Source organism: Anopheles moucheti, chromosome 3 (assembly GCF_943734755.1).
Source record: "Anopheles moucheti chromosome 3, idAnoMoucSN_F20_07, whole genome shotgun sequence".
NCBI classification, from domain to species: Eukaryota; Metazoa; Arthropoda; class Insecta; order Diptera; family Culicidae; genus Anopheles; species Anopheles moucheti.
The window spans coordinates 70,223,536-70,243,316 of record NC_069141.1 but is presented as its reverse complement, the minus strand read 5'-3'; the positions used below and the strand labels follow the sequence as shown (position 1 = coordinate 70,243,316).

Sequence of the window (19,781 nt, the reverse complement as noted above, 5' to 3'; positions counted from 1 at the left end):
AAGCGTAACATGATCGTGAAAAAAGAACGTCATAGACAGTCAAGATGTTAACACATCCATGGACAATATGATAGCAGGTGATTCATCTGCGTGCTTATGTTATTGTATCAGTGATAACACCATTCAAACAATCCTTCGACTGTGACTCAAACAGACCTCCCCCCTGTTGTGTGGTGAAGTGTACTTCACTTCAGTGTACTGTGTGCATTGCGATTCTTTCTTTCCCGCCGAACCTGCACGAGTGGGAGTAACTTACCCATACATTTCGGATTGTTTGTACGATGGGAATCATTAAACACGCCGGAGACGAAATGATTCATGTTCATAGCTCTCTATTTTTACAAACTCTACCTTAAGCTATAATTATATATTCGATCGTTGCTTGTGCTTAACCGTTAGCCTCAAGATGATTCCCCAGAAACGCATCTTAACGGCCAAAAGGTCTAAAAGCGCGGAATTTAAGTACATTATTACCCTAACGCCTAAACGGACGAATGATTAAAAAATAAAACGAAATGCGAAATTACTTTGCGTACTTCTTCTGATTCGTTAAAAAGGAGAAACTACTCCGTACGATATTGACAATATAACGATTATGGGCACGATTGCCGGTATGCTGGCTGTTGGGTTTGATTAGGCGGTGGCGATTCAATGAGAGGACTTCATGATCGGTTGATCTACGCGTGGCACGACGGGTTTCAGCGGAATCGGCGGTTTTGTACTGCTGTGCGGTGTAGGATTGCCGATGGTGGCCGTCGAAAGAGGAGTCTGCTCGCGCGTTCGCTTTACCCGCATCGAGTGGTGGTCCCCGTTTGGCAACATTAAGGTCGGCCGTCGCAGCAACATCTGCAACTGGATGACACAGAATATGCCTAGGCTCTGGAAACGAAAAAAGAAAATGTGCGCACATGAGTCGACTGTGTGCAAGGTTGCACGTAACATTTGTGAGGTGGAAATATTTCACGCACAGAACGCAACGGTTGAAACATTTCAAGTGCACATGAAATATTTCAATACACATTACGCACAGCTAAACATTTGAATTTCTGGAGAAGTTAATTCTCACCGGCAGTGCATAGGTATTCTTCTGTTCATCATACCGATTATAACAAATCGTAACATTGTAAAGAGATGTTACAAAAGATACCCCAAGGACCGTATGATAATGGAAAGTAATATCGGCATCCACAAGGTTTGTTTATTATTACTGTGCTCACACGCTACAAACGCGGAAATTGTTTGTCTTTTTTCGTGTGTTTATTGACTGGGTATGAAACATTGCAGCAGGAAGTCCCTGAAGTCCAGTGTGTGGAGCTGTGTACATGTGTGTATTCGGGATATATTTTTACATTTTCCGACCACACGCAACAAAGAATCTTGAGCAGCGTCATGGGGTGGGGTTGTGCTCCGAGTGCATGAATATCATTGCAAACAGGCAAAACAAGAAGAGTAGTACCACGCATGCTGCTGCTGGTGCTGCTCGGTTTGTCGAGACTTCCGTAATATGAAGCTACAGAAACAGAATTGAAATATGCGTGAAGGGCAATGCAATGGTAAACGCTTTCCGGCTGGAACCGATAAGTATGACTTCAGACACAAAGGTATTCCATCTAGTGTAGACAGAGCACCATAACAAACATTTCACTATGCTTATCTCAAACAAAAACTGCGTACACTATAAAAATGTGACCGTAGTGTGGCAAGCAACAGTTGAGAAATTCATTGAAGGAACAACTTTAAACGACGTTGGCAAGGTTCCATTATACAGTCCTAGAATCCTAGAGCGGTGAAAAACCGGCCGTAAGACCATGACCTACATTCGGCGGACGTGTGCGGGCCCGGTCTGGGTATCCAAATTCAAGCAACAGGTACACACATCACCAGTCTCATCTACTGCTCTGGTCAGTTATATCATCTCCCACGGCAGCTGTTGCGGCAAAACAATTAAACAAGAAAACTAAGACTACGGTGCCTTACCGCAACACAACAATGGTGATATTGTGGCCGGCTACATCCACGACGTACGCGCAGTACCCAATATCAGTCAAAGTCGTGTGACCATTAAATCAGATCGACCAGTAGAACCGGCTACCGTCCACCGCCCCAAACCCGCTATGGATGCTCCGCTGTAGGAATGAGTGGCATTTGCCATACATTTTCCCGAGACATTCACGGGGCACTGTTGTGCTCGGTGGCCTTCCATTTTCCATTCCGTTGCGTGTGCAACCCTCCCTTTTTGTTCCTCCTTCCACTAGACCGTTTAGCTTAAGGTTTGTGGCGTTGACAGACGGCGAACGAATGACGTCGCCAACGACGTCTCTCGGAGATGTAAACAGAGACAAGCAAGTGAGGACGCATTTTATTTTTGACCACAAGACCGCCACCAATGCACAAGGCACACGATTGGGAACTCATGACGGCGATAGGTGCAACGCGCCGGCGGCAGCCCCATTCTGCCCTTTCTGTCGTTCTGTTTGTGGTACCGTTTTGTTGAATATAAATAATCTATTCATTATTTTGAAATCTTTCCCTTTTTTTTGCGCTTCCCAAACCCCGCACCCAAGCGGTTCCCTCACGTACAGCTCTCCGTGGTCCACACCGAACATCACGAGATCGCTCTGGATGAGATCCTGCGAGAATGACTAATTTTCTTAATTAGTTACTCCATTTATGCTACAAGATTTATCGTCCCACTTGATGCACAACAAACCCCCCTCCCGTTTGTGTGTCTGTATCCGGCGCGCGGAAAAGAATTTATGTTAAGATTTAAGAGGACAGCATTCTTTCATCACCACCGTGGGACGCCCACATACCTGTACTAGCGCGGAGGCAACCGCAACCACAGCGACACGAATCATGTTCATCTCGATGCTCCGCACGAACACGTGCATGCAGCCGGTGTTGAAGACTTTCGTGTCGATCGGATCGTAGCAGGACCATGGGAAACCCATCTGTTTGTTCTTTTTGTAGTCATGGATACCATTATAGCCGCAGCAATGGAACTGAGAGGTAATAGAGTTAAGATAATACATCGCTGTTGAACACCTTCACCTGCCAGGGGTTCTCCTCCAGCCCAGTCCACACTTACATCGCGCTGCAAACGGTTCCAGATGTGCGTCTGATCGTTGGTGTTGTCTTTTGCCAGAAACTCGCTAAAGCTCGTCTCGATAGCCAGTTCGGCCGGTACGATGAGATGCGCCTTGGTGGCCACTGCCCACCCGCTTACTAAGAATAAAATCACAATGAAGACCACTAAAAATGCACAGAACTGAAATGGGAAAGATTTGGGCGATTAACTGCATGTGGTAAGGCTGACAGGACGGATTTGTATTTACCAATCCTAAATAACACCGATGCTTCCGGCTCGCCGATGTCCACCCTAGGTAAGCGAGCCCCTGCGAGACTACACCAAGCGCGATCAATACGGCAAACGGTTCCCAGAACTGATTCTTTACGATCGGTGCGTATTGCTTATGGGTCCATAATAGGAATGCTCCGATTACTAGCTGCGCGCCGCCACATATCTGGTGTGATGAGTGAAAGAAGTTTATGATGAGCGATAGAGTACATACTAAAGATCGCACGAGCTCAAACTGTTTGCCAAAAGTTTGGCTCAGCGAACAGCAGCCAGGGAGAGAGAGATGGGCCCTTTTTAATGCATCCCCCGCACCCTTTGTTCGTTTGATGATCAACACAGTGCAAATGCAGCGGAAAATTAAACCAACTACAATCCCTAATGCATGCTTCCATCGGCATTGAAAACGACTGGACTGGATACACAATGGGTGAAGTTAATAAATTTGTACAGGGGCGCGCGAGAGATGGATCTGTGTGTTAGCATAAACAAATGCGTGAAAAGTTTATACACTTCGCCACCATCACACACCGGCCAGGCAGTGAGTAGAGTAAACTAAGATAAACAATCAACTGTCTTAGAAAAGCACGTATCCCGAAACACACACGGTTCAATTCATGTGTGGCAGGAGTCGCCTCTGTGGCCTTCCTTAGAATTTAGTTCTTTTTTCGCAGCCATACGTTTCAACCGGTAGAAGCTGACGCCGTACACCTATCAACATCCGATGAGCAATAGGTTAGTGTAGCACGAAGTGAGTTTAGTAAAGGTTCACTCGAGGTATATAATATTGCACAAAGCAGACCTTCGCCGTTGATGGACACACTAATACGCGAATAATGATGGATGATCGACTGTTGGCAGACTGACGGTTTGAAGCTAAATTTGAGTAACTCTTTTCTTGATACTATATGCGATATTATCGAATCCTTATCGAAGATATGAGCAGCCACCATCAGCGACCCTGCTAACAAATCCTAACATCCGCAGGAGTGTCATACAGATAGGTGAGCGTGCCTTCGAAGTCGTCCAACATCGCGACGAACAAAAACTGGGAGTATATAGAACTTATGCACCTCGAAGACATGGACTTTGTCCAAACCTCCCCACAAAACCTTCTTAGCCACTTAGTTCGAGAGGTAGATGCCCAGTTGGATTTTTGGCCCTTCCTGTATGGCAGGACCTTGGAGGAGCCGCTACGAACTGCCTGATGAACTCGTAGAGCGCGAAGCGGTTATACCGTCTGATAAGTAAGTAAGTATAATAGTTTTTGTAGTATTGATAACTAACGAGAGCCTCCAGGATTTTTTAGTGTACATCATCGATCTTGAGTTTCTAACAAGTCTTTGCGGAATTGGGTTTTGGCAGACAGACTTCACCCATTACATAAATTATCATTTATTTAATTATCATTTATTTATTAAAATACGATCCATTTTGCACAAAAAAGACACGAACGTCGTAGCATTACTAATATTGCGAAATACCAATAACGATAATTATTTCTTACAGTCCGTTGTGTGTTAAGCGAACTATGGTTGGTTGCGCACCGATCGCAACGTTCCTTTCAAACCCTGTGAGTAAATGAAGAATAAAATAGTGTACGGAATTTTCTACATCATTAGCTTCCACACAATCGGTTTTGTGGCGTGATTGGAGCGTATTGGAATAGTAAATATTTACCAGCCGAGCTCGCGCAAACAGCTGATCCGTTCCGAGCATACCGACCCGACCCGGGACATAGCAATACACATTAATCTCATAATGCTGAAACAATTTAGAGCAACTCCATCTTAAGAGGGATTTGTTTACACAAATCTCGACGCTATCCCCTACAGCATCGAATCAAATCTTAAGTGCTGATAAACACCCATGCTGCCGGTGGGGTTCTGTTGTAACTTTCCAGAACTCTTCACGTGCAGTCACTCACTCTAGCCCACTTTCACAACCGCTCTGGATCGCTTTGGCGCGTTATGCATGAAATAAAAACTGCCAAAATGGATATGTCACACGATCGTCGGTTGTTGTTCCTCCCAATATCTAAGTCACATCACGTTCGACGAGGATGGTCGACGATTCACCACAGTGTGAGGAGACGGGGAGGGGACCGACAACGAATAATGTGTGAAAAGTTTACTGTGTCAGTTTACCACTTTCCGGCATTTGTTGGTGGTTCGTGTGGTTCATAGGTTGGTGGCATCGCGCGAGCCTGAAGAATGTAACATAATCCAAACACAAACAGCATATTCAAACCCCATTCACGGAGCGTACATGGGTAGCACGGGGTGTGGTTTTGGTGTGTGTGGAACGAAAACTAACGGAACGATTATTCGAAACTAGCGGCCGATTATGAAGTTTGTACGTTTGTTCGTTTGTGCTGGCGATCCATGCATTATGCATATTCTTGTCGATGGTGAGCCGCCACGCATTGGTGTCACCCGGAATCATATCGAGATGGTGGCAAAAGTGTCGATGTAAGATGGACCATTTTTACAGCCACATCAAAATTCTAAGGCCCCCACCAAAAGGCACTGTGTGGTGCTAGGTTATACGATTTCCATAACAATAATCGAAATGGTCCTTTGCAGAGCATTTGCAAATGATCTGCTGTGTGACAGAATTTACAAACATTGCAATAATAATGCCACCATTAAAGGCGTCCCCCCGGCCGCATCCGCCGTACCACACACCGTACAACCGGTGTAAAAGTGTTGAGGGCACGAACTGGCACTTATTAGCAGCATGGGGGTAATTTGAAATTCCGCATAATAAAATGAAGTTTTGCCATCCAAGATCGATAACTGCTGGATTGGTCATGGTTTTGCGGTGGGCGAAGAATGGAAAGAATTTAATTCGCTTTGGTTGTGTAAGTTTGCGTTTCTTCATCCGCTGGCAAAAAAAAACAGGCCACCACCAAAAGCTGGAACTGTAACTATATCGGGGTTAGGTGGGGTCTCTCTCTCTGTGTTATGCAAATGTATACAGAACTTCATCTCAACACCCATCTGACCCCACAAATCCGGTGCCGTTCATTAGCAGCCAGCATCCAACGCGGGCAATCAATTTTTAATTTGACATTTTTGTTTTTCAACATACGCACCACACCACCATTAGCTTCCGTGCATCACGGCACGAAACATGAGAATCGGTGACATAATTATGTTGGAACAATTTATTGGAGCACCGCGACGTGCCAAACAGCAGTGGCCGAGAGAGTTTGCTGCACGGGACGCATTCGCACTTGGCGATTTCACGTGTGCCTAACGTTCGGGTTCGAGTTGAAAATAGAAAAATATCATCCAAACGGCAACTGAGACCGTCGCTAGTAGCATCATCATCTTGACACAGATAGAACGGTCTGCTGAATGGGATGGAAACTAACATAACACATAATACTGGCGCGCAAAAAAAAAGCGAGCTAGCGAGATGATTTTAAGCAAATGAAGTGTGACTACAAATCATCTTTTTTATGAAAAGCAGACTACACACACACACAGAGAGAATCGTTGAGTTTTCCCCATTTGGTTGTGGTACGACCATCCGGCAGTGATGCAAATGTACGCGCTGAACGAGACAGAGATGGAGACCGATTGCTTCTTCGCACAAAAGTGTGATGCGTGTGGATCGCGTTTCGCAATGTCAACTTGTGCTCGCTAATATCCTGCAGAAATGTACAGTTGCATCCTGCTGAAAAGAAGAAGAGAGGATGGTTTAGTAAAACGTTTTCAGGAAGTTGCAAAAAAAAAAGAAATTACCGTCCCTAAACATATTCCTATCGATTATCATTTTACTGTTGCGGTGTAGTAAAATCGTTTTAAATCACCATCTCAAGCGCATAAAAACGTCAGCACTCATCGGCCAGTGGTTTCATCAGCTTAATATCGTGCGGATTGAAGTGATCAGTTACAGATGCGCGCGCTCGGTCATAAAAGATTAATGTAACGCACGCATTAGTGTGGCATCAGCGATGGAAGATATAGCGAGCGGGAGGTTGACTGCCATCCCGTAAGTAAGATATGTCCCATCCTGTCTCTTGAGGCAATCTTTGGTGATCGAGAAAAAAAAACAACCAAGAAACAGCATCGTAATGCTGTTAATTAAAGACACGGCTCTAAAAAAAACCTGAGACTGCAGCCACGGTTTTGTGAATGCAGTTCAAAGTCTGCACTGATTTGCCACACCCATTAGCACTCGTCTGTCTGTGTCCCTGGGTCTTTTTATTTTGTGAATCATCTCATTTACCTCTCGCGTTACTTGTCCTTCCTTCGGAAGGTGATGAGCGAGACGTTGGTGAGTCGTAGTGCTGTGAGTTTGCTGCAGTAGTACCAGTATTCTCGGCACACCTTACCCATGCAAACGGAAAGAGACTCACCGTTCTAAACATAGACGCACCCTTCCATCAGCTGGCCAACGCTTTTCCGTGTGGATGTGGGGAGGAACAAACCCTTGACTCAAGCGATCTTCGACTGGATGTGAATTACCGACAACCGGAGTGAACCGTACGTACGCGACTCCTCTATCGATAGGCACACGTAAACGCTAGTCGTTCTCCATTTTTGGCGTTGTGTAGAAAAGGGCTACAACATACCCGGCGGAGTAGTAGGAGAACTTGCACGGTTGAATGATCTTCGGTTGCTTCGTGGGCCTTGGTTTGTGCCATTCTCATCCCGCCTTCTAGTTTTCCTCAAAGGCGAAAACCTCACAGCGCCTCTAGAAGGTTTTGTTTATTTATACTTTGCCCCATTGGAGGAGCAGAAGTTTGGAGTGTATTCCCGTAGTCATTCGATCGAACTCTTGAAGCTCTCGTACACTGAACATCGGTCCAGATGCGGTAGTGGATGGGGCACCCGAGAGTGCACCTTCCCCCCCGCCAACGATCGTCAAAACAAAACACACATGATCTGCTGATCGTCAGCGATGGACGCGAGAAGAAACAGTCCGTTTGTTTGTGCTTTTCCAATCAGGGTTGGGGGGATAAAACTGCTACATTATTGCCGTTTAATTTGCTTGTTCGACAGCGTGTTTGACGCGGAAGGCAACGCAACAAAACACACACACACAAAGCAACCGTTTCGTTGCTCTAACTCCAAATATCCGATGTCTTCCCGGTACGGGCCATAACAACGCATCAACATGGCTAATTTGCACTATTCTTAATGATATATATACACACACAGACGCGTACACCGAAACGTACAGGGAAAAGAAACCTGTTCCAAATTATAGGCAATGGTGTGAAAATATGAGAAACGACCCAATGGACCATAAAGAGCGGAAGTAAAACAAGGAGATCTCTGCTTTGAAGTATGCGATCAAACGTGGTGTTCTAAAACAAAATTTCATTGCCCGCGCACGGGTGTTAAATGTTCGGGGGGGTTTTACTGCCCATCGTAACAACAGCAAAAAAAAAACACTTAAAAAGGAACCAAAAGCCATTTGATCCAGTAAGAAATAGGAGTTGGTTAACGTTAATTATCATCTTCGCGATAACTGACTTTCCAAACAATCGTGAGCGGGACGCGAAACGTTTGATCAAAGCGCGCGCGTCTTTATTGTTTGGATCGATAAAGAGCTCCATCAGAAGTTTAAAGGGACACGTTAAGACGTGCAAATTAAAAATCAAACTGCCATCCAACGAGTGAGTTCCTTTCTACAACACCTGGACGCAGTTAATGTTCAGGCAACTCCACATTCCAATTGCAGTTTACGCATCGAAAGGAAACTGCAACCGTCCTTCAGGAGCTAAAACCATCAACCCTCGAATATGTGTGTTGAATGAATGTGGATGAATACGCAATTAGGTGCATTACATTACATCCTTTTTACGCAGCAGTCTTCATACAGTTTCGATTATTCCATCCAAACGAAGGGGAATCATAGTTCTGTTATTCTCGCTTCTCTTTCTATTCGGCTTCGGAGAATCAAACCGTTCGAAGGGGACCGCATCACGATGTTATTATATCTCGCTGCCGGTACGGGGGACCAAAGGGCATGGGACGATTTATTCACCAACTGCGCAAAACTACGGCTTCCTTCTTACTGTTCATCGGATATTGCGTATTTCCATCACAGGTTTTACTTTCTCGTTACGCATTTGTTTCACACGTGGTTTAAATGTGTTCCTAAAATACAAGCAAATATGTAGAAAATATTAGAAAAGGCGAGCTGTTTGTTGTACGGATTGTTTCCCAGAAATTACCAACCAGTTTGAATGAGAAATTCCTCCGAATTCAAATTATCTCGGAAGAAAACAGATGAGCTGTAACAGGGCCTACAGGGCACTGTTTGGTTGGATGTCTCCTAATGCCAACAAAAGAAGCGCACACAGCTGCTCAAGGTTTGCCACATATGTTGCGAATAAAACAGCACCAGGGCAGCATCGTTTGGTGGTCGGATTTTCCTCTCGGTCAGTCAATCGTGTTCCATTTTAAACGGGGTACAAGAATTCATAAATTTCTAACCACCCCGGGGGCAGGCGACTTTACATATTCACTTTCCTTGCTTTTGCTGCTTGCGCCGCAACACGGAAGAAGCTCCTACAAAAGCAGCATGTAGTACAACATGGTGGTCAGTCAAGAAGCAGAGCAGCATGTAGAGTACGAGTAATCCAACTAAATGCTTTCTTCTGCAGGATTAAAGTAATTGCCTTTGTCTTGTAAACCATTCGATACTCGGCCCGCTGCGTCTTCCGCGCGTCTGCTGCCCGGAGGACGGTCGAGGACTGTGGACAACTGTAATGGGCATAGATAATGCAACGCACACGAGAGAGTGATCACAATTTGGACCACATCCAAGCGAAGCCCCATAAGACGGGATCTTCATAATCCACCATCAACCATCACAACAGAGCCCCGCGCGAGGGACAGGCGAACGAATGCCATTCCACGAAGCGGAGTAATGGGAATGTGGCGTTCTGTTTTTATGGTTAAAACATGTTAAGAATTATTACTATTGCATCCAGTGTTTTGGGTTTGAAAAATGTACCGAAACAGCTTAACTGAATTAAACGGGGACCAAGCGTTTCCCCCCCATAAACCGTGTCCAGTGAAGTGAGCGCACACAGAAGTTCCTCTGTGGGGATTCAATTTGGGGGCCTAGAAAAATCCCAGAAAAACAAAACAACACACTGGTGTAAGGATTAACTTTTCGGTCACGGATAATCCTTTGCCGACAATTCTACACGGACGCGGAGTACAGCAGGGCCATAAAGAGAGGAAAGGGATTGTACGGCTTCGCCAAGTGCCAATGCGTGAGATATGTGTGGGCACACAAACTCATTAGGTGTGTGATGGTGGACGATTCTATTTGCTCTCTCGCTTAATGTAGTCTACGCTTGGCTGAAACTGGACAACTTGGTTTCCATTGTTTTTCATTGGCCGGGATGGAAAAAGACCATCCCAAGACTGCCATGTGCGGGAGGCGGGCAGCCATAATTACAAGTGTGGCGCAATACCCTCGAGACGACGTTGTCTCGCCAAAACCGCAGAAAAGATAATGATGTCTTGTTGGGGCCACCCAACGGAGAGAGATGAGCAGAGCGCAGTAATGGGCAGCGATAGCACCGATAATGAAGTGGCCCCAAACCTCGCGTTCTGTTGACATCGTCAGATATTCAAGGGTGTTTTTCTAGTGTACTATGATATGTTCCTGCCTTCCCTCAGTCAACAATTGTTCACGATGGATGATAAAAACGTGGAGCGGTTCCTTAGTTTTTTTTTGGCCCAACCAAAACACACACACACACCGGTTGGACGGGGAGGGTGATATTTAGCACGGGTTGCGTGTGTTTGTTTTTAACACACCGGAGCTTTTGGGGTAGGTTTTGTTCGGTGCCTTTGCCAATCCCCTACTGGAATATTAGGGGGTGAACCGAAATGTCTCTTCAATGTGTCAACGCAACTGCCGCCGAAATAACTGAACCGCATCGCTGGGAAGCGATATATGATTGTTGTTCAGCATGTTGTTCCAACCCCCGTGGATGGTTTAACGTTTCGTGTCCCATTCATGTCCGTTTTAGTGCCTCAACTTTCGGCAGGAGGAGGAATCGTATTGCATTCTCCCTCCACACGGTGACAGAGATCGTGGGTGACTTCTTGGGTTTGTTATGGTTCCGCGGTATAATATACACTTACCGTGGTACCGTTCCACAAACAAGGGTGGGTAAGAGCTTTTGCTTCCCCAAATCAGTATTTATGTCCATAATCGTCCCGGTCCCCGATGTTTTATTTACATTCCCCGCGTCGATGATGGTAAACGAAATTGAATTTTGTGAAATTATTGAACGGTATATAGACCACATCTGGTGACGGCCCCAGAATTGGTTGCTGAACCTTGATTGCTTGGCGTTTTGTTTATAACAGCCCCATCTCCCCCTCTGTTTCGGCAGGAAAAGTCATCGGATACCTTTCCGACCGGTTGACTCCTTTTGTTGGTGGGAGCGATGAAACAACCGGGAGGTCAGCAAAGATGGATAGATTTAAAATAGATCCTTCCTTTTGGTGCTTAATCATCCTGCTCTGGTTCACAGCCGTGTGTCCGGCCACCGACTGTGTTTTTTGATGATGAATAATCACATTTTACACAATGGCGAAACTTTACCATTTACGTCTGCAAATATGATGATCTGTTTTAGCTTCAATTCTAGCGGGATTTGGATGAGTTTTCCGGCCAGCAACCATCAACGCACGCGACAGGCGGCAAAATAATGCTTGTGTGCACAGCGAACCGTAACCGGGGTGTAGAGTATTGAATGGTCTTTGTGGTATGCGTGTTTTTCCTCCGTACAATGGAGTGACCAGCGGCTTTTCTGCTTACTATGGCTAACAAAAGTCAATAGAGGTCTTTGTTTAGAGGTGCCTCTCGATGGTCTAGCGCTGGGAGATTGTGGGAGAAAGTTCCAGCCCGTTTTTCTTCGGTGACATTTCAGTCTGGCCTCGATGTCGTGTCTGCGCACCGTTGATGGATGTGCGTGTATGGCTTAAACTAGGTGCGTTCCTTCGGCGACACCGAGAGGGCCAGGTAGGAAAACTATCGCACCCATACAATCGTAGCAGGCGTAATGCACGCGTACAACCACTACAAAGCGCCCAGGTGTACAACACGTGCGACGCATCAGTTTTAAATGGCTCTGGTGTTAAAATATAACCGTGGTGATGTTAGATGCCCATCGCTTGTAGTAGGTGGCTCCCCAATCAACCAAATTTTCCAACTAACTAGTATGCAGGTGTTTTCCGAACGCTGAAAAGAGCGGGTTTTCTCTTGATTGGTACTACGGTCTCAGTCGCTCCGCTGCTGCCTGGAACCGGGCACATTTTCTTACCTGCTTTTACCAAGAGCATTTTTCGTCTGTTTTATGTTAGCTTACCCCTTAGCGTAAATTGCTACCCTCATCACCACCACCACTGACAGACCGACACGCGATACAGTCCGATTCCGGTTTTGAGGGTGCAACGTGCCCGTTTGTGTGCGTGTGCACGCGTGTCTGTCAATACAGGTTTAAGACCCCCTGTAAACCATTTAGGGTGGAAAGGGAAGACTATTAACAGCGATCACGTAAATCGATGCATTTTGCGAGACTTTTTTGCCTTCAAGAAATGTGTACTGCCGTCCACCATTGCATTAACCAGCTACGTACACTGATCACTTCCAAGGGGAAGGATTGCCCTTCACGACACAACGACACCAAGCAGGCATTCAAACATGCCTCCCTTTATTCTCATCTCAGGTAGCATGACTTTGCATAGCGATCAACTCGTGATTGCTCAGCGTCGGACACGGATCAGTAGAGCACACGAATTCCCCGGACGAACTAATTTAAATTTTCAAACCAACACACGACTTTTTTCCACCCATCTCTCGAGAATGCTGCCGATCGCCGATCAAAAAAAAACAACACTCACCGATATTAAAATCACATACGCATACACTAAATACTTGAAACACTTGATGCGAGCGGAAAGACGCATTTTATGGCTTGCTACACGATTTCCTGGGAAAACACATTCAATCACTCCGATGCACGGTTCAGATGGGATGCTGTGCACTGCGTTGGTACCGTGGTTCGAACCTCAAACGCATGATTAAATCTCAGATCATTATTGCTTCGCCTAAGTTGGACACCTCAAAAGCACAGTAATTGCACAACCGTTTTCTTCCGTTGTTCGTTGCAACAGTGATTCCGCGAGATTGACGCTCCGCGCAAAGGCACACAATAGCTGGCGCGAGGAAAACGACGAACCGATTTCATGGAACCAACGGTGTGGAAAGCAAACGTTAGCAGTTTTGGATTGGCGCTGCACCACTATGGGCGAAGATTGTGTATCAGGTGTGTAAATATAAAACCGTACAAACTTATGATCAATGCACGTATTTTTCGAATCATAGTGAATGCGCAATACGGCCGGACCGGTCTTTAGCAAAAACCGAAAATAGTGATAATTGTGAAGTTTTTGCGAATTATTTCCTCTTGTTGAAAAGAGTAGAAAAATGTCATAGTATATTAACTACCGAACTGTGACTGAAATAGTTTTGTTATGATTTAGTAACATCCGTTCCATGAAGTTATAGTTGATTGATTAACGTTTTAGAGTTTTTATACACTTAACAAATGCTGATACTTATCATAAAAATATCCCTCAACAAGCCAGTCTATTTCAATCACTCAATGCAATGCCCATCTCTAGCTGTATTCCTTGACGTTTCCAAAAAGGTAAACAAATAAACGCGACTCAATCTGTCATTGGACGCGTGCGGCAGTTTTATTTGATTGTTTACAAATTGTTGAACAAAATAGTTACACAAAATGTTACGTACCTTTTTCATAACGACTAGAATACTGGCTAAATCTACCTTTTCGGTTGCACCTGGCTCGATAGGTGTGAGCACTCTTAGGCCAACGGGATCATTGTGGAAACAGTACACAAATCTTCCGCAGAGCCGAGAGCTTTCGGTAGATAAAATCGAAGGAAAAGAACGGATAAATGGTAACACTACAGCTACGATCGATTTGGAAAAGCGAAGAAAAGTGCTAGAACTGGAAATAGAGGTGATGCGCCAGGAGGGTAGGAAGGTACCATCGGTTTCTACCATCAAACCAGACCAATGGGAACATCTTTTGAGTTTATCGTCCCGGTAAGGATTCTCCTCTTGCTGTAAGTTATAGCGTTGCACTAATAGGAATGTATATCTTCCAGAAATCAACGGCGTCATTACTATCTTTACCTTTGGAACACTGAGATGGTGCGTTTGGGAGAGAAGATTAAGAAAGAACGCAAACAGGAAGAGATAGCCAAACGACGCGAGGAACTGTTGAAGGCGAATGCGGAAAATGATCACATTGTGTATGGTCTCTTTCACAACTCCATATTCCTGCGGATTTACGATTCGACAATGGATCACTTTCATAATAACCGGTACGGTTCCAGTTTATCGCGTTCGTAATATGACCCAACTTCATGGGTAGTAATTCTGTCCCCGACCTTTTGCAGGCTCGTTCAAGCGATGCAGTTTGGCATTAATCTCGTGATCGATTGCTCGTACGATGATTACATGAACGATAAAGAAATGCGTAACACGGCGAAACAGCTGATGCTGTGCTTTGCACTGAACCGATCGCACGTGGAACCATTTAACATTCACCATTGCAATGCCAATTTTGGGAAAACGACGATGAAACAGCTGGAAAAGCATCTGGTACAACTGCATCAAACGGAATTTCCTCTTAACATTACCGAGCGTAGCTATATGGATTTATTTCCCAAGGAACGGCTCGTCTACCTGACGCCCCATTGCAAGAACGATCTTACCGAGTTCAATCCGGACGATATCTACATTATCGGTGCAATGGTCGATAAATCGTCCCAGGAACCGGTTTCACTGGGAAAGGCAAAGAAACTAGGCCTTCGGATGGCACGACTCCCGTTGGATAATTACTTTCAATTTAAAAGTGGCAAATCGCTTACGATCGATCAGATGTTAGCGATCATGCTGGAGCTGAAGACGAGCAACGATTTCGGCAAGGCATTCCAGTTCGTACCACGCCGAAAGGTGACAACGCTGGATGAAGCTGCAGCCAAGGAGCAGGAGATGCGCGAAGCAGCCAAATTCAAGTTCAGCTTTAAACGCACCGGCGATAAAAGGAACAGCAAAAAACCACGATAGGGTGTGACACTGTATTTCGTTATGTAAGATTAAATGTTAGTCTAGCCCAGCAGCATGGGTAGCCCCAGTCAATGATGTCGCACAGTTGTTTCTTTAATTTCTGCGCCTTCGCGTTCTGCTGATACGCCACGCGTTCGGTTCCTCGTACTTGTTGTACAGCGGTTCCAGACGTTGATTCTTCTTGAATTTGCTCAGTTTCGTTGGGTCCGAGAAACGGAAGAATGCAGGCGCGAACTCTACCAACCATTTTGGATCGATTGTGGTAACTTCTCGCATATACTCCTTCGTAGTCTGGACGAGCTCGTGATAAACCACCCTAAAAAGAGATTAGTTAAGCAAAAGGTTAGTAATCGAAGTCAAAACACGTTAAAGTGCATGTTCTTACCATTCCGGTTGTCGGTTGAATAGTGCACTGGACGGATGAATGTAAACGACCTGTGAGTCGACTAAAGTTCGATATCCCTCCTGTGGATCCTTCTTTGCCGCGTTTCGGAAGAAACCCGAACAGATGGCTTTCTGTACGCGTACGGTGTTCTTACCAGCGGAAACAACATCCAGCTTGTGTCGATCCATAATACCGAGCAACTGTTTCCGTACGTCCTGGGCACGCTTTAGCGTACGAATTTGTACAAAATTTTCATAACACCATGCGTTGGAAAACTTATTGTTTTTCCAGCTGTTATAAACTGCCAGCAGCGTCAAATGGTCCCCTTCGATCTGGTTGAACTTTGCCTTCTTCTGGTCCGCCAATGCCTGCTTGTCCTTTGGCCGGTAGAACACGTTCTGCACGGAGAGCATGGAAACGATCGTGAGCACCTCGTCGGAACACTGCAACGCTACAGACATGATGAGCAGCTTGGAAAGGTTCGGTTCGAGCGGGAATTCGGCCATCCTTCGACCGAGCCGCGTCAGCAGACCTTCGTTATCGAGCGCGGACAGTGAGTGCAACTGTTCCAGTGCCATCACCAGCGACTCGACTGGTGGCGCGTCCATGAAGTCGAAATGTAACAGATCGTTGATACCCATCGTTTTAAGCTGCAGCACCGTGGTAGCAAGATTGGTTCGCTGTATCTCAGGCACTGGCGTTGGCAACATTTCGTCCCGATAGGCTCGTTCTGTGTATAGGCGGTAAGCTTTACCGGGCCCTGTACGTCCGGCACGACCTGCACGTTGTTTGGCGGCCGCCTGAGAGATGGGAGTGACCACAAGCGAATCCATACCCGTCTTAGAGTTGTACACCTTTTGCTTTACGAATCCGGGATCCACTACGTAGTAGATGCCATCGATTGTGAGTGAAGTTTCTGCGATATTGGTAGCAATCACTACCTTACGACTCCCGGGCGGTGCTGGATCGAAGATGCGTGTTTGCATTTCCGATGGAAGCGCAGAATATACGGGCAGTATAATTAATTCCGGAACATCCGGACCGAGCGATTTCATGCGTTCGTACAGAATTTCGCACGCAGTGTCAATTTCCTCTTGACCGGTGAGAAAAAGCAGCACATCTCCTGGTGGTTCGCGTAGATGAATCTGCATTACGGTTATGAGCGATGCGTCCAGATAATCCGTTTCCGGTTCCTTAGTGTAGAGAATTTCCACCGGGAACGTACGCCCTGGGATGGTGAAAATGGGTGCCTCGAAGAAATACTGCGAAAACTTCACCGCATCAAGCGTAGCGGACGTGACGATCAGTTTCAGTTCCGGTCGCTTCTGTACCGCTTGCTTTAGCAACCCAAACAACACGTCCGTGTGAATCGTACGTTCGTGCGCTTCGTCCAACATAATGACGGAGTACGATTTGAGGTCAAAATCAACCAAACACTCACGCAGCAACATACCATCCGTCATGTACTTGATCACCGTTTCCTGGCTTGTGCAGTCCTCGAAACGGATCGTATAGCCAACTTCCTGCCCTAACCGGCAACCGTACTCCTCTGCCACACGCTTTGCCACCGACATGGCCGCGACACGACGGGGTTGCGTACAGCCAATCTTACCTCGCGCAATAAATCCACTCTCCGCGAGGTACTGCGTGATTTGGGTCGTTTTGCCCGAACCAGTTTCGCCGATAACGATCAGTATTTGATTGTCCGTAACAGCCTTTATGAGATCATCGCGCAACTTGTAGATCGGCAACGATTGTCGCTGCTCCACCAGACTCATATCCGTTTTCCGCCCAAACGAACTTTTCTTACCGCCAATGATGGCCTTTTTCCACTCCGGTACGTCTTGGGTAGACATTCCGACACCGCGTGTATTGGACGCCATGGTGCGTTCATCGTCCTCGTCCGGTAGCGGATCAATCCAATTTTTGTTCATGTTCGTCGGCACTGCGTCCATTTCTTGTTCACGCTGAAGCATCTTCTGCTCGCGCCGCTCTTTTGCCAAAGCCGTCTGCATCATGGCCGCTTGTGCGAGAGAACCATCGGGATTCTTCACTATTCTGACGGGCGAGAGATCGTGCAGGGCGCGCCCATGTCCCTGCAGGAACGGTGGTTCGTCCTCTACAATTTCAATCTCAATGTCTGCTTCACTATCCTCATCCTTCGGCAGTAGACCCGTTTCTTCGTCAAAGTCTGGCATCTCGGACCGATCAATCACACCGGACGAGATCATCTGTTTGATTTCCCACCGTTCGGGTGAAGATATACGGGTCACCTTTTTGCGTGACGTTTCCTCCACCGGTTCGAGGGTGCCTTCTTGGAGATTTAGCATTGATGGAACGGTCATCGGACGATCGGGATTACGACCGGCAGCTTCTGAATCTGCCGCTTCCTTTAGATGTACATGCGACAGTGGATTTAAATCGCGTCCACTCGATTGGTCTACCTCCTTCATACTGAGTGAAATTTTGTTACCCGCAAGGGACATCACTTTCACCTTCACTTCATCACCACGATTGACTACATCCGTAACCAGATTCACTCTGCCTTCGGTGGAGAGTTGCGAAATGTGCACCAATCCTTCCTTTTTGCGTCGGAATCCACCCAGCTGCACGAAGCATCCGAAAGCTACTATGTTCACGACACGCCCGTCATAAATTTTGCCCGGTTCTGGTTCTTCCGGCATGGGAGGAGTGCGCTTTCTTCTTTCCACCATCGGTACCTCTCGAGAATTGCTCCGATTACGATGGCGGCCTTTTTCCCTCGATTGGCTTTGCGAACGACTTCTTCTCGCTCGACGATCCCGTTCTCTGTCGCGATCCCTTTCTCGACCTCCACGCTCACGGTCGCGATTTCTGTCTCGATCATGGCGATCGCGGCTCCTAGATCGGCTTCGGCGCCTTCTTTCCTTCGATCGGCTTCTTCTTCGCCGATCTCGCGATCTACTCCTATCTCTTCTTTTTTCTCTCGATCTACTGCGATCTTTTCTCCGTTCTCGTGACTGACTACGCCGGTCACGGCGCCTTATATCTTTATCCTCTTCAGTCGCTTTAGACGGTGCAAGATCCTCCAGCTCTGCTAACATGTTATCCACTTCGAGCTGTTCGCGGGATTTTCCCTCTTCCTTACTCGCCTTAGATGGAGCCATTTGCTCTAGCTCCGAGAACATATCATCCACCACATCGTTGGCGAATGGTTTTTTTTCTTCCTTGCGATCGATATGTTTTTGATGCCTCTTGTCATGCTTCGAATCGCCCTCCTCCTCATCTGATGAATACGCTTTCTTGTTGTTCGGTATTGCCAGGCCGGGAAACTTAAATGCAAGGTTCTTTCCATCGTTAAACTCGTCCTCAAACGCGGATACACCTTGCTTGCCCGCTGGTTTCATGAGCTGTATAATCCGGAGCAGGTTTGTGGTGAAGGAGTCCGAAAATTCCGCCCCATTTTCAAGCAACACGCGTTTGAATGCCTCGATGGTGGGATTTTTATGTGCTAGATCGATAATAAACTCGGCTGTAAATGAGAAAACCATATGAATTTAGATGAATACTGTACCACAATGAGCTACACCAAACAAACAAACACAACAAATGCCTTACCCAAATCTTTGTCGTTCAAACCGAGATGGTTTTCCAATTCCGTGCAAATCTTTGACACCAGCGACAGGTGCTCCAATTGCTCCAATTCATTCATTTTGGTGGATGATTGAAATTAAAGCAAACTTGTTTTTACCCAACTTTCGCACACTTTTGGCTTGAAGCCATCAAGCACAAAATTGCGAATAAAAATGAGTTGATTGTTTTGACAGCCTTTTGACGTTAACCCTTAATAATCCACTGGGAACTATGGGAGGTGCTGTCAAAAATCTTAATAAATTATAAAATATG

General features: G+C 46.2%; 3 protein-coding genes across 4 annotated transcripts; 1 reads left to right on the top strand and 2 right to left on the bottom strand.

The window, feature by feature from the left end:
* Positions 1-315: 315 nt before the first annotated feature.
* Positions 316-13,533, bottom strand: LOC128303566 (tetraspanin-1). The gene is made up of 5 exons (XM_053040556.1): positions 13,252-13,533; positions 3,336-3,524; positions 3,089-3,268; positions 2,814-3,002; positions 316-879 (listed from the first exon to the last, which is right to left on the bottom strand). Exons 1-5 carry the CDS (start codon positions 13,315-13,317, stop codon positions 649-651), a joined length of 855 nt encoding a protein of 284 aa, XP_052896516.1. The 5' UTR covers positions 13,318-13,533; the 3' UTR covers positions 316-648.
* A 611-nt stretch (positions 13,534-14,144) lies between these two features.
* On the top strand, positions 14,145-15,714 carry LOC128302303 (mitochondrial ribonuclease P protein 1 homolog). The gene is made up of 3 exons (XM_053039097.1): positions 14,145-14,482; positions 14,545-14,763; positions 14,839-15,714. The coding sequence occupies exons 1-3, from the start codon at positions 14,154-14,156 to the stop codon at positions 15,509-15,511; spliced, it is 1,221 nt and encodes a 406-aa protein (XP_052895057.1). The 5' UTR covers positions 14,145-14,153; the 3' UTR covers positions 15,512-15,714.
* LOC128302302 (ATP-dependent RNA helicase DHX8) lies at positions 15,345-19,626 on the bottom strand. Of its 2 annotated transcripts, XM_053039096.1 has the most exons (4): positions 19,494-19,626; positions 19,128-19,407; positions 15,897-19,022; positions 15,345-15,827 (listed from the first exon to the last, which is right to left on the bottom strand). In XM_053039096.1, exons 1-4 carry the CDS (start codon positions 19,585-19,587, stop codon positions 15,605-15,607), a joined length of 3,723 nt encoding a protein of 1,240 aa, XP_052895056.1. In that variant the 5' UTR covers positions 19,588-19,626; the 3' UTR covers positions 15,345-15,604. The 2 variants fall into 2 exon arrangements, with proteins under 2 accessions (XP_052895056.1, XP_052895055.1); XM_053039095.1 differs by having other exon boundaries at positions 15,897-19,407.
* Positions 19,627-19,781: the final 155 nt, after the last annotated feature.

Excerpts from the sequence above, each read along its gene's own strand:
- LOC128302302 (XM_053039095.1), bottom strand. The coding sequence starts at position 19,587 with ATGAATGAATTGGAGCAATTGGAGCACCTGTCGCTGGTGTCAAAGATT. Across the intron at positions 19,408-19,493 it reads TTTGAACGACAAAGATTTGG|CCGAGTTTATTATCGATCTA; the intron begins GTAAGGCATTTG and ends TCTCATTTACAG. Across the intron at positions 15,828-15,896 it reads TTCAACCGACAACCGGAATG|GGTGGTTTATCACGAGCTCG; the intron begins GTAAGAACATGC and ends ATCTCTTTTTAG.
- LOC128302303 (XM_053039097.1), top strand. The coding sequence starts at position 14,154 with ATGTTACGTACCTTTTTCATAACGACTAGAATACTGGCTAAATCTACC. Across the intron at positions 14,483-14,544 it reads CTTTTGAGTTTATCGTCCCG|AAATCAACGGCGTCATTACT; the intron begins GTAAGGATTCTC and ends TATATCTTCCAG. Across the intron at positions 14,764-14,838 it reads GATCACTTTCATAATAACCG|GCTCGTTCAAGCGATGCAGT; the intron begins GTACGGTTCCAG and ends GACCTTTTGCAG.
- LOC128303566 (XM_053040556.1), bottom strand. The coding sequence starts at position 13,317 with ATGCGTCTTTCCGCTCGCATCAAGTGTTTCAAGTATTTAGTGTATGCG. Across the intron at positions 3,269-3,335 it reads ATCGGTGTTATTTAGGATTG|TTCTGTGCATTTTTAGTGGT; the intron begins GTAAATACAAAT and ends TTCCCATTTCAG. Across the intron at positions 880-2,813 it reads TTGCCTCCGCGCTAGTACAG|AGCCTAGGCATATTCTGTGT; the intron begins GTATGTGGGCGT and ends TTTCGTTTCCAG.